This window comes from Capsicum annuum, chromosome 6 (genome assembly GCF_002878395.1).
Source record: "Capsicum annuum cultivar UCD-10X-F1 chromosome 6, UCD10Xv1.1, whole genome shotgun sequence".
Lineage (NCBI taxonomy): Eukaryota > Viridiplantae > Streptophyta > Magnoliopsida > Solanales > Solanaceae > Capsicum > Capsicum annuum.
In genome coordinates, this window is record NC_061116.1 from 31,805,914 (window position 1) to 31,819,572 (window position 13,659).

The 13,659-nt window shown below is 27.7% G+C and overlaps 1 protein-coding gene and 1 long non-coding RNA gene across 8 annotated transcripts; both read left to right on the top strand.

Annotated features, from left to right (window-relative positions):
* The first annotated feature begins 392 nt into the window (after window positions 1-392).
* Window positions 393-6,465, top strand: LOC107873419 (omega-3 fatty acid desaturase, endoplasmic reticulum-like). 7 transcript variants are annotated; one of them, XM_016720263.2, is made up of 9 exons: window positions 393-677; window positions 3,455-3,764; window positions 3,897-3,986; window positions 4,307-4,373; window positions 4,463-4,555; window positions 4,654-4,839; window positions 5,647-5,727; window positions 5,819-5,956; window positions 6,065-6,465. In XM_016720263.2, exons 2-9 carry the CDS (start codon window positions 3,478-3,480, stop codon window positions 6,230-6,232), a joined length of 1,110 nt encoding a protein of 369 aa, XP_016575749.2. In that variant the 5' UTR covers window positions 393-677; window positions 3,455-3,477; the 3' UTR covers window positions 6,233-6,465. The 7 variants fall into 7 exon arrangements, with proteins under 7 accessions (XP_016575749.2, XP_047270674.1, XP_047270675.1 ...); XM_047414718.1 differs by having other exon boundaries at window positions 509-677; window positions 4,307-4,367; XM_047414717.1 differs by having other exon boundaries at window positions 570-719.
* A 2,276-nt stretch (window positions 6,466-8,741) lies between these two features.
* On the top strand, window positions 8,742-10,141 carry LOC124899680. Its single transcript, XR_007057014.1, has 2 exons — window positions 8,742-9,242; window positions 9,767-10,141. It is a non-coding gene; the product is annotated as an uncharacterized LOC124899680 (long non-coding RNA).
* The last annotated feature ends 3,518 nt before the right edge of the window (window positions 10,142-13,659 follow it).

The following is a 13,659-nucleotide window of genomic DNA, read 5'->3' on the forward strand; positions in this document are numbered from 1 at the left end:
CTATTAGTTTCATTTCATACTTTTTGGTTTGGGGGACACTGAAGGAGGTCCCCACTCGAAGGGTAAAGAGACTGCGGGTTTTCTTTTCATCAAAAATGAAGAGAGAAGAAGAAAAAAGAAACTAACACAACCACACTTAATCGATCATTACACTAAATGTAGTTTTTTTATCATTATATAACGATAAAATTGATGTATAGTCAAAAAACATTAAATAACAATTAGACTAAATATTTTAAGTATATCATATCAAAATATATTAAATTAATAAAATAAATGAGTCACTAATTTATTCAAACCTAAGAAATTAGAGAATTATAATTTGATGAGCTGATTTTGCAAGCCTAGTACAATACAAAAGGTTACAACCACCCGAACAAAAAGAGAGAGGGTGTGTGCGCGCCAACCAAATTAATGGTAAAACTAGGCTGGAAAAAGGCAAAATTTTATTGTTTTTTTCGAAAGGAATTTATACAAGTAGGGAACTACGATGTACTAGGGTTATTGAATGAATTGAATGTTCATTAATATACACAACCCACCTATCACGTCTCTTCCAATTCACATAGCCTTATACATTGGCTTTTCATTTCACTAAAAATTTGTATAAATAAATCATCCTTCACCTTTCTTTCTCAACAACTCAAAAATTGAAGTGAAAACACAAAATTAGTGAGGTACTTGAAGAATGTTTAGCTCTCTTTTCTTTGAAGTATTCGGTATTTGAAATTCACTGCTCTGATATGCTCTTCTGCAATTGTTTGTTTAATCTTGTAGTGTGGTTATAGTGACGATTTTAGAAATTTTGCTAAAGGTGTTCAAAACATTAGTATATGTCTCTTAAAAGTTGTTCTTGACTTATATTCACAATGAGTTGTTTTATATACATAACATATTTTTTTGACGAAAGATGTTGAAGTGACCATCATTGGTTCAATGTAGCTATGCCAATGGGGTGGTACATAATTAACTTCTATGTTTTAACTACTTCTATCTTTGTTTAATTTCGATATGTTAATAATAACTTCAATATATTGTTTAAGCTATATTTTTTCATCTTTCTAGTGGTTTTAGGAGCTTGGGAAATTTGATTTTCATAATTTAGATGTTTAGCAATTTTTTGTATTCATTTGGTATTTGAAATATATTGACTCAATTTTTATGATAAAAAATCTTGAAAAATCAATAAGTTTTAGGAGTTTTACATTGTGTAGCTAGTCATTACAGAAATAGCCAAGACATTGTACTAGCGATTATAATTACTTTTGACCGTGTGACACAATATTTTCTAAAATAGTACCATTCCTTCATATGGAACTTTATTTTTTTTCCATAGATAGTTGGATATAATAGAGTGAACGTTGCATGTGTCTGCGCCACTGAGTATTGCTGGTATTTTAAACTGTATATTTATTATTTATCTGTTTTATAGCAACCTTTCATTTCACACTAAACATTTCTTTGCTTATTTTCTGGGTTAGTTAGAATTAATTCTCTTGTAAAATATCCCATTAAGTGTTTGCTTTATTCTTGTGTTAGTTATCCCTTTTCGTGTCCAATCTTCTTTTTAGGATCGGTGGGTTCTGCTCTTTATTTGTGTGTTGCTATATTATTTATTACCATAGCAAATTCAAGATTTAGAGTTGGACGTCTTTTGCTATTTATGTTTGTGTCAATTTATCATGCACATATAAAGTTGAGTTTTGTTATTGGCATTTTTGTCATGTACATATAAATTTGTCATTGCTATTTACCCGCAGTGGGTTTTGTCTAACATGTCATGTCTTGTTTAGAACTGGCATTCTGTAGAGGTGGATGTAGTTAGGGGTAAGTGTTTTTCAGGACGCATTAACTTTGGCCCAAATGTTGTTGCTTGTAAGGGCAGTAATATAGAACATGTTTACTTCTAATTTTGATGATTCACACACAGAATTTAAAAGGATATTTAACATCTACTTCATTTACTTGATTAATCATACTTGTTTAGGCTCTCTCTAGCTTTGCCTCTTATCCTATTGTTGGGCTTTTAATTCACAAAAGTTGATCGATTCAAACTAATTTTGTTACTTCAGGTCTGTTTTTTTCGTTCCTGAAGTTTATTTCTTTGATTTAGTATTCGGTTTAAGGATCGCGAAACTTCAAAGCATCCAATCATTTAATTATTTTTACTTGTGAGTAGTATTTAGAAAAAAATTATATCACACCACAACTTATTTTAACTAAACTATATAAAATTCACATCTTTTCTATTAATTACCTAAATCATTTTTTTAAAACAGATACATCCATAAATTCATAAATTTTGAATACATAATTGTATTATGTATCTCACTTTGGTCTGGTTAATGTATTATATATCTTGACCAGATAGTTTTAGAAATGTATATATTTAGTAATCAAAATTATGTATCTCAACTTCAAAATTATGTATTCAGATTTTAATTATATATCCGAGCAAAATAAATTAATTAACTGTTACATTCTTAAGTTTAGAATTATATATTTCAACTTTAAAATTTTTTATTCGGTTGTTAATTATGAATTCAAAAATTGTAAAATAATGAATTATTTATAATTTAGCAAAGAATAGGAACAAAAAATAATCTAAAAATTACACAAATACACAACTTATGTTTTTAATATTATAAAAATTCTCAACTCCCTAAACATATTACAAAAATTTCACATATATACAGAATATTATGTATATTAATAGGGAGGGAGAGTAAAGTAATTAAAAAAAGTGGGAAAGAATATAATTACTTTTAAAGGGTTGATATTTATGTTATTTAGCCAAAAATAATTAGGGTGAACTTGGTGGGATCCATGTAAGTACTACTCATTTATACTGAATTTCAATTTCTTCGAGTTGGGCCTAGATTGCCCAACTGGATATCGTCGGCCCATCCCATTCTATTTTCATTCCAATACAGCCAAAGCCCAGGAAGGCCAGCAGTCAGACGCCTGCTGCCCTACTAGACACTAGTTACTACTTACGACAAAAGATTGCATTGAGCCAAAAACTTTGGAATATGTTACTACATGTATTGCTTTGATCTTGAGGGTCTGGTTCTGTCTGTAGGTACCTCAACTGTTTGTTCGACCATCTTGATGGCTTAAAGTACGACTACAACATTTTTCTGGCTATTGGCTCCGTTAACGTAACGCTTTGCGCTGCATGATGTATTTTCTTCCCTGCTTTTTTGTGACTGACGTGTTTAGCTACTCGTCCTGTGAATTAAGTCAACAATCTTAAAATGTAAAATTTTGTTGAGGTGCCTGAGTTTTGAAATTGTTATGTATGCATGAAATTATTTAGAATGTATTGAAGACTTCTCTTATCACAGTTATAGTCGTTATAGAATATTTTATTTGATTTGAATTAATATATTTATGTGTTTGGTATGTATTGCCTGCCTAATTTTGTGATGCCTTGTTCTTTTATTTTTTCCAGGCTAGACTGTGTTGTTGACACCAATGGGGTCTCTTGGAGCAGATTTTGTTTCTCCCAATGATGAAAAGGAGTTGGAATTTGATCCAAGTGCTTTTCCTCCATTTAAGTTATCCGAAATTCGCTCTGCAATTCCAAAGCATTGTTGGGTGAAAAATCCATGGAGATCCCTAAGTTATGTGCTCAGAGATGTCGTTGTAGTGTCTGCATTACTTGCCCTGGCACTTTTCTTGGACAATTGGAAATTCTGGCCTGTCTATTGGGTTTTACAGGGTACAATGTTTTGGGCATTTTTTGTTCTTGGTCATGATTGGTACGTCACTAGCTTCTTCTATATTTAGTAACTTATTTGTTTATAACTGTATTATTTTAGTTGTTGTTTTATGCTATTATTTTAATTGGCTAGTTGATTTTTTTATATTTGGTGTGTTTCTTTAATTTGCAGTGGTCATGGAAGCTTTTCTGACAGTGCATTTTTAAATAGTGTGGTTGGCCACATTCTTCATTCTTTTATCCTTGTGCCTTATCATGGATGGTATGTTCTCTTCATCTCTTCTCCATTTTCATTATATTTTTTTTTTTGGGAGTTAATTTGAAATTCGCTCTTTGTCTTCATTCATGTTCCCTTTATCTTATTTGTTCAGTTTGTTGTGTTATTCAATTTAAAGATAATGTTTGCAATGTCGTTGTCTATATTTTCTATTGTTAAGTGAGGGCAGCCTATGTTGCTTGAACTCGGCTTTGTGTTGTTGCTCTCATGTCTGGTCATCCAAAATTGTGCTATTTCAGTGTCATGATTATCTTATGCTAATTTCTTTAGGCTGATGGTTTTATTACCCTCATAAATTGTTGCAGGAGAATTAGCCATAAAACTCACCATCAGAACCATGGCAATGTTGAAGCTGATGAATCTTGGGTGCCGGTGAATTAGAATTTTCATTCTATAAGTTAATGCCATTAAATTAGTCAAATTTATTTTTATATTAGTTATGTTTCTTTTCTTCCTTGCAGATGTCAGAGAAGCTATATAAAAATCTTGATTTCGCAACAAAGTTTTTTAGGTTCAAGATTCCATTCCCCCTATTAGCCTATCCTATATACCTGGTAATAATTTTCTTATTGTCTTTTCATATTTTTGTTGTTCAATGTTGGCTATTATTATTCTCTTAATTTTTGTTTTTTGTGCTAATTTGGTAATGCAGATTAGTAGAAGTCCTGGGAAAAAGGGTTCTCATTTTAGTCCATTTAGTGATTTGTTTCAACCTCATGAGAGAAAATATGTGGTTATATCAACGTTGTGCTGGTCTATCATGGTTGCTATCCTCTACTATCTAAATTCTGTTATCGGCTCTCTTCATCTGCTAAAGATTTATGGGGTTCCCTATATGGTCTGTCCTTTTCAAATTTTATCACTTAATTTTCTTATATTTTGGTAGATGTTGTATTTATGATTGTTAGTCAGGGACCACATTCATAAATGAGCTGTTCTTGTCGCTAGAATTTCCCACTTATTAGTGCTTATACTCTCTCCGTTTCAAAATAGTTGGTCCTTTTTTATTTGCTCTCTCCTTAAGAAAACATTTATTAGGGATTTATTTTATCAAATTAGCCTTATTAATTATGCTTTGAAAATATAAATTTGACTAAACATATTTTGTTTAGTCATTTATTGTTGAGGATAGTATTGATAGAATATAATAAATTACTTTTAATTTCATAAAAAAAGGACAGTTAAATTGAAATAAATATTTTTAGAAAAAAAGTTCAACTAAAACGAAACGAAGGGAGTAGTAAATTGTTTCTCTACTTGACAAGTTAGATTGGCGGCAACTTTTGCCCTTTCCTCTTCTCACCCCACTTGTTGAGCTATTTGTGTTTGTTATTGTTGTCTTTATTAGCCGTTAAAAGAGGCCTTTTCCATTTTTCGCTTTGTCATTGGCTCTCTCCAATTGCTTATGCTTTATGGTGCTCCCTATATATGGTTTGTCATTTTCATTAAGATATCTAATTTTTCCTTAAGATGGTGCAATTTATTGCATTGTTGAAATTTATTATGTCAGCAAGGGTCCCTCCATCATAAATTAGTTGTTTGTGCTGAACGAAAATAATTTTTTAAGTTATTACAATGCATGTTATGTGTTGTTTCTATATTATGACCCACTAGCCTGATATCTTATTATTTTATTGGTTTTCAGGTTTTTGTGATGTGGTTGGATTTTGTGACATATTTGCACCACCATGGCTATGAACAAAAGTTGCCTTGGTATCGTGGCAAGGTCGGTAAATTTAGCTTTCTTTTGTTCGATGTTCTGACAATATGTTTTCCGTCTGAAGTTTCTAATATATTTTTGTTTATTTGAAAAATAGGAGTGGAATTATTTAAGAGGAGGATTAACTACTATTGATCGAGATTATGGTATTTTTAATAATATTCATCATGATATTGGCACTCATGTTATTCACCATCTTTTCCCTCAGATACCACATTATCACCTTGTGGAAGCGGTATTTTTCTGTTCGATATTTTTTCACATTATCCATCTATTTTGCTTATTTGTTAAATGGTTTGTTTATATATTTATTTATTTATTTATTTTTATATTTTTGTTACAGACAAAAGCTGCAAAGCCAGTTCTTGGGAGATATTACAGGGAACCAAAAAAGTCGGGACTAATTCCATTTCACTTGGTTGGAAATTTAGTGAAAAGCATGAAGCAAGATCATTATGTTAGTGACAATGGAGATATTGTTTTTTATCAGACTGATCCAAAAACTCTTTAAATCTTCTGTTAACAAGGACAAATGAGTAGTCGCTTGACAAATTTAAAAGAAATATATAAGAAGTATATCATTATTAAAATCATCCAGTATTTCCCTTATTGATTATGTTTAACTTTAAGTAGTTGCAAAATATCTTATTATTTTTGAGAGGGGTTTTGGCTCTTTATTGTAATATCTATAGTTTTGGCTCTTTGGTATTACAGCTTTAAATCATCAAGATTTCTCTTCAATCAGCTTTTATGATCCTAGTTTTGCATTCGCTTTTGGTCTAATATGTTTATGTTGTAAGTTAACTTGTTCCAATTTTGATATGATCTGGTAGACAAACACTTATTTCAATCTCTAACTTATTTCTTAAGTAGCCGTTTGACCATAAAAACTAAAAATTTTTAGAGTTGGAGTTAGAGTTGTGTTTGTTCATGTTTTATTTGAATTTTTGTTTTGACTTTTGCAAAAGCTTTTTAAAATATGATTTTATGACCTAACTCTTACAAAATATCAAAATCACCCAACTAAAATTTACCTATTAAAGGGAAACGAACACAATTAGCTACTTTTATAAAAATAATTACATATAATCATATTTAATGAATTTCAATTATGACATATATAATATTTACATTAGTTAGCCGTTTTCTCATATTTGAAAATTTTAAATATGGATGTTATATTAACATATCACTGTCTCCTATTTTTTAGGTAACAAATATAATCTTTCAAATAAATTTATTTTTATAGGAATTTATTTAATTTATTTCCTTTATTTTCCGTTCCTAAAAAGTAGGAAATGATGAGTTGTTATTAAATTTTAGGGTGTCACTAATTTATTTCTTTAATTTTTTTATACATGAAAGATTTTACTGTGTGTGAATAAATTACTTCTATGTAAAACATACTTTGCATATTTATGGTATATTATATCATATACCATAAATATGTAAATATGCTTAGTATGTTTCTTTATATATTTATATATGTTTATATGATATATGCATGGTATAAACTTCATATATAACATACTTTGTATATTTATGTTATAAATATGCTTAGTATGTTTCTAAATACTTTTTATATTTATATATGTGTGTATATGATATATACATGGTATACACTTTATATATAACATACTTTGTATATTTTTGTTATAAATATAATGTTTTATATAAATATAGGTTTAAATATAATACTTTGTGTATAATGATACCAAGTATTATGGTATATAAAGATAGCAGTTGCAGTTTAAGGTATAAATTTGTTAAATTGGACATATTTTTTTATGAAAAATATGTATCACCGATTTATATTCTTAGCTTATATATAATATAAACTACTTATATTTGAATAGTACAATAAGGATGTACACAATATAATATATATAACCAAATTAAAAATGAGAATAATTTGTGACAATGGTAAACTAATTTGCTACAACTTTATTAATTCTATAAATATAGAAAGCGATTATTCATTATTAATTACATGACTATAATTCCTTAAACGTTTGTATCACAACAGAAAAATTATTATTATTATTATTATTATTATTATTATTATTATTATTATTATTATTATTATTATATTATGGTAATTAGGATCATAAGCAGTAAAATAAAGTCTTAAATAAGGGAGAAAAATAATTATGAGAGAGAAAAAGAGATATATTAATTAGGATAGCATTAAGTTTGAAATCATAATTATCTTATTTTTTAAAACTGTTATATACGTAATATTGAAAAAGTAATGTTATAAGGAGAGTTTTATGTAAAAATTTAAAAGATTGAGGTTATATGTAATAATAATAAAAGTTGGAATTGGAGTTGCAAAATTGTGAAAACACCAAAAACCTGTTTTCACTTTTTAGAAAAAAAAGTCGGAATTATTTTCCAATTTTTCATTGCCAAAAACCATAATTTCCAATTCCGAAAATTTTTTTCGGAAAAAGGAGAAAAAATTTCATGGCCAAACAGGCCCTAAATCGTTTAAAATTTTAGCTTGGCTTAGGGTTCTAAAACATTAAAATCAATCGTTGGGTCATTCCAAATTAAAAGAGGTTCAACAATGAAATGAAGGAGCGAATTTTTGTTGTCCTTACGTTTTTTAACTTCTCTTGCACATTTGTTGCGACTTTTTGTCCTTCATACTAAATCCAAAGATGAACTAGTGTATTGATTGTATCGCAGTTGTAGGTCTAACTGTATTTTTCTTAATAGATTAGTTGATTGTGTACAAACTATCTAGACTAGAACCGTGAAAAAGAAAGAGATAGAATTGCGATCTCCCAAGCTTCATAATTTGACTTTCTTTGTGATAGTATCTTTTTGTTTTTCGTATTAACCTAGAGATGGTGATTTTATTTTTGGCCCAAAAGCTTTCAGTGTTGTCTTAACATGTCCTGCTAGAGAAGATTTTGTTTAAATTAAGAAAAAATTACATAAAAGGACAATTTTAGTTATTAAATTATTAAAAGTTTCTTCAATTTCAAAAAATTATAAATATCCCAACTTCTTAATTTTGGGGTTATAAGTTCAGATACATGTTAGTAGTATCTTTTTATCTGATACTTACCTTTACCAAATTGTCTTTTTTCCTATTTCAAAGGCGAATTTTGTGTGGTGATTTTTCATACTCTATTTTTGTTAAAATTGTCAAATAAAGACTTATAATTTAAAATTTTCAAGTTTATTTCGATTGAATTTACATCATGAAGTTGATTCATGTTTATCTTTTAGTTTTGGAATCTGTCAAATTGATAACATTGAATAATATGTAGATGTTGTTTCTTTTGTCCCTAGAGTTTTTGATAAAAATTCTGATGATTTTTGTGAAAATAAATTCAATCACTGAAATAAGTTTTCTGCGATAAAAAAATTGCATGAAAAGCATGCAAAATGGGGCTAAGAAAAAAGGAGTCGGTGTTTCTACGAAAAGAGGATCTACGAGTTCAGGAGGTGTAGTTCATGCCAAAAGAGGAAGAGTTGTTGAAGTTGCCATCAGAGATGTTCTTCCAAAGGTATTCCAGGTTTATTTTAGTTCAAGATACATTTTCTGTTAAGTCTGATAATTTTTCTTTAATTCTTATCTAATTCTGTATATGTATGTGTCTCTCACAGGTTTTTATTTGTGTGAAAAAATGTATAAGAGAGATAAATATTAATAATGCAAAAGATACATATATAAGCATTACATTTTTATTATGTATCTAGTGGTATATTATATATATTTTTTCTTAGTTATGTATCTGAGAGATACAAGTTACTATATAAAGAGATACATTTAAATTTTTTACTTTGATTAGGATGTATCTCTTACAAGTTATGCGCATAAAATGTAGATACATGTATGTTTCAAATTTGTGTCTCTTTTGTTGGATAAGAGTAGTATTTTTGTGTATGTTTTTTGTAGTCTCAAATAATGCATGTAACTCTAACAAAATTATCATATGCAGGAATTTTCTATAAGTTTTAGGATCTTGTTTTATGTTAAATTTTGTATCTACAATAACAACTAACTACTTGTAAATTAATCAATATGCAGGGATTGTGGATTTTTTGTAGCTTTGTTTGCTAAGTACCTGAACAAAAGGGCAGACATAACATCTTCTGGTGTCGTGGCGGAATACCATCGTTTGAGATTTGCAATTCTGCTTTGAAAGTATGGAATCGATAAGGCGGATAACAATTACTTAAGTGACAATGACGACCCACTGAGGCCTAAACTAACTTTCATGCCACCAATTTCAAAAAAAGACGTAGTTACTATTGAGTGGGTCTAGTTGTCACTGTTATGATTTTTCTAGACGCAATTCTATTTTCAATAGTTTTTAAATTTTAATTTGTAAATATTGTATTGTGTTGAACTAAACTAGTCGTGTTTTGTTTGGATATTTTATTTTACTAAGAAGTTATTCAACTCTTCCTTTTGGTTAGTTTCCCTACTTTCTGTACCTACTGTTTGTTTGTGAATGATTTTTAATATTGTGAAAAAATTAAAATTTCACATTTATTTATCAGATACAATTTTAAATAGGAGACATAGCTATTACATAAATATGAGCTATAATTTACAAAAAATGTAATAACTAGCACATAGAAGATATACATTTACGCTAATTGTATGTCTCTATATTTTAACAAATTTAGTGTATAAATCTCTCAATATATATGAAGTATATGACATGCATATAAGAGACTAATTATTGAGAACAATAGTTGTGACTACTGAATGATGTGGATGATTTACATGTTGTGTCAAAACTGAAATTTTATATTAATCAATGGGATTTGAATATTCAAATAAGAGATACATATAGTAAATATATAAGAGATACATTTTACAAAATATATGAAAATAAATTATACGTATAAAAAATACATTTAGATAAATTTGTATCTCTAGATATTTAACGAATTTAGTCTATGCATATATAAATAAGAATGTCATATATTTTATATGTACATGAGAGACTTATTAACAATGTATGACATACATATTATTATTTACCTAAATATATTATGTATTTTTTCATATATTATATATCTTTATTTTGTTGTAGATGCATGCTATTTTCTACATATATATGCCTATCAAGATTATATGAATCTCCAGAAAAAAATTATTAATCTAATTAAAAAATATAGTAATTTAACTTTCAAGATAATCTATTTAATAAATATTTTAATTTATATTCATTTAACATATGTAAAATGTTTTAAAAATTTATGTATATGACATATGAGAAGTATTAAAACTAGATGAACAATCAATTACATTCATTCCTTTGTATGTTACAACATGATACTGTGACACATATTCGCTAACATCAAAATTTATTGAAAAGAAATTACAAATACGTTTGTTATGACCTTCATAACTACATCTCTCACAACAATTACTGGTCGATGACAAAATCTCACTTGATTTATGAAAGTAAATTACATGATTTTATTCATTCAAATGATGTTCATAAAAGTCTCAAAACAAAATTAAAGTTTATGAACATTGAATTCTCAATATCTAATCAAAATCAATAAAGTACTCTATATAAAGCTTCACAACCATATCATTACGAATCAACAATGGGGGTGCATTACCATCTACAATGTATCGAGCCTCAATTTTTTCTACTTTCATCAATTCAAGTTTCATAGCAATGATCGAAATCAATTTTTCATAGTAACATGTTCGTTTACAACGACATCATCACTCTTATATCTCTCGTACTTGACATCATTAATCCAAACACCAAAATGGCGTATTAACATCGAAATATTCATTACAAATAAATCTAAAATAATGAAAAAACATCAAAAATAAAAAGAAAGGAGCAAAAGAATTCTGCAGAAAGTTTATGGTAATGATATTATTTAAAAAACAGCATTACAAACGGATTTCCTTTTTTGGGGATTTGATTTAGTTACCAAGATGATTAATTGGGTTGATTGCTAATTTAATTATTTACTAACAGTTATAGCCCTTGATTTAAGCAAATCAGTTAAATAGTAAAATGTATCAACAACTTGTATCTCACTTCTATAACATGTATCTGAAATTAAAAGAGGAGGGATTTTATTAGATTTTGATAAAAGTCGGGATAACATGTAAATATGAATAAACTAGTCGGGATTTAGGTAAATTTTCCAAAAATTAATTGTAATGAAACTTTGCCTCTAGTACCACTTGAGACAATTAGATTTGTTAATTATTTAGTGTGAAATTTGATATCTTTTTATGTAGCTCATTGTATAGTTTAAAGTTTTTGCGGGTAAATTGAATTCCCTTAGACGATTTCAATTTATTTCAAAATGCTTCTCCCCTCTTCTAAATGACCATATCTATACCTCTCCCCTCTTCTAAGCTGGAAAATATAATGTTTTTTTTGTTGTACTTTTAACCTAAACTATTCGCTGCCTTACTTATTTGCTTGATACATCAACATTTCATCAATTATGATAAAATATGGGAAAAATGAACTAGAAGAGTACTATTAATTTTAGTGAATTCTCGTTTAAGAAGATATCTAATTAAAATTTTAAATTTATTATTAATCATGTGTACGAATTTATTATTAAATGGTCAATTCAAAAATGGCACGTTTTCATAGGATTTTTTAATTGTTTATGGTCACTCGCTTTTCTCCAAGAGAGTTTAGTACTCTCTCCCTACTACCTCAACACTTAAGGATAGGAAAACTCCTTTTGGCCATAAAATTTGGTTATAATAGTAATAAATCATTTTCACACTATAAACTAGTTTTCTTTTAGATATTTTTACCCCTTTCATCTTAAATTTAAAATTCTTTCAATACTTATTTTATTACTCTTTTTCAATACATTGAAAACTATTCCAATATATGAAAATGGACAAATTAACATAATTTTCGTAAATATGATTGCATCGTACTTATTGCTTGAAAAGAATAGTTTAGGATAAAAATAATAATATAAAATTCATTAATTATATTCTCATTTATCCAAAATCAGTGTGACCAAAGTAGTATTATTTGAAAATTTTAATTTAACATTATATATTTATGTATCATATCTACTTAATTATGTGTTTTATCATATAAATAATCTTATTTTTTTAGTCTTTAATTTTAAATTTTATATCTCTTTATTTTATATAGATAAATAAGAGGTATAGATATATATCTTAAAACCTATCAATATATTCAATAACTTTTAGTTTTTTTATTTTTGTTGAAATCTGATTCGTGGTTTAGTATTACATAAAATAAGCAATTATCAAAATTTTTAACACAAAAAGTTAATTATTTTTTTATGAATTCATTTGTACAATTTTAAATATGCTATAATTTTTCTCATGATAATTCAAACGATTTTTTTTTGCATTTCAAATCTTTTCTATCTATTTTTAGAAGTAGAGTGGAAAGAAGTCAACATAACATTTGAAAATTTCGCATAAAAAATTTCTTAGTTGAAAGAAAAATTGCCCTATGTTAATCTTACACTTAAATTATATATAAATGATAAGAAAAATACATAAAGAAAAGAATAAAAATTATTTACGAGTTTTAAAACTAAAAGTTTGCATAGTTAAACAATTTTAATATAATATGAAAATATTTTAATAAAAACAATTAAAACTTAAAACACTTTAGACGTGATAGACGGGGCTTTAGGCCACAGGTAGCAAAAGAGTTTTAAAGTGAGTTGTAGGTGACACAAGTCTTAATTATTAGTTGGAGGTGACAATTACTTTATTATGGATTAAGAAAGTTGGGAAAGTTTGAAAATAATCCACAAGTTTTTAAATTTACACTTTGATCTCAATATTTACCTAAAATAACGGGAAACGGGGGGAAAAAGACGTCTTTCTCTCTCTTCTCATCCATTTCTCTTAGTGATTTTTGTTGTTCATTATTTCTGCTGCTTTATTCATCATCTTCTGCTTCATTATCACCATCT

Coding starts and splice junctions, on each gene's coding strand:
- LOC107873419 (XM_016720263.2), top strand. CDS start 3,478: ATGGGGTCTCTTGGAGCAGATTTTGTTTCTCCCAATGATGAAAAGGAG. Junction 4,840..5,646: donor TTTATGGGGTTCCCTATATG/GTCTGTCCTTTT, acceptor ATTGGTTTTCAG/GTTTTTGTGATGTGGTTGGA. Junction 5,728..5,818: donor TGCCTTGGTATCGTGGCAAG/GTCGGTAAATTT, acceptor TTTGAAAAATAG/GAGTGGAATTATTTAAGAGG.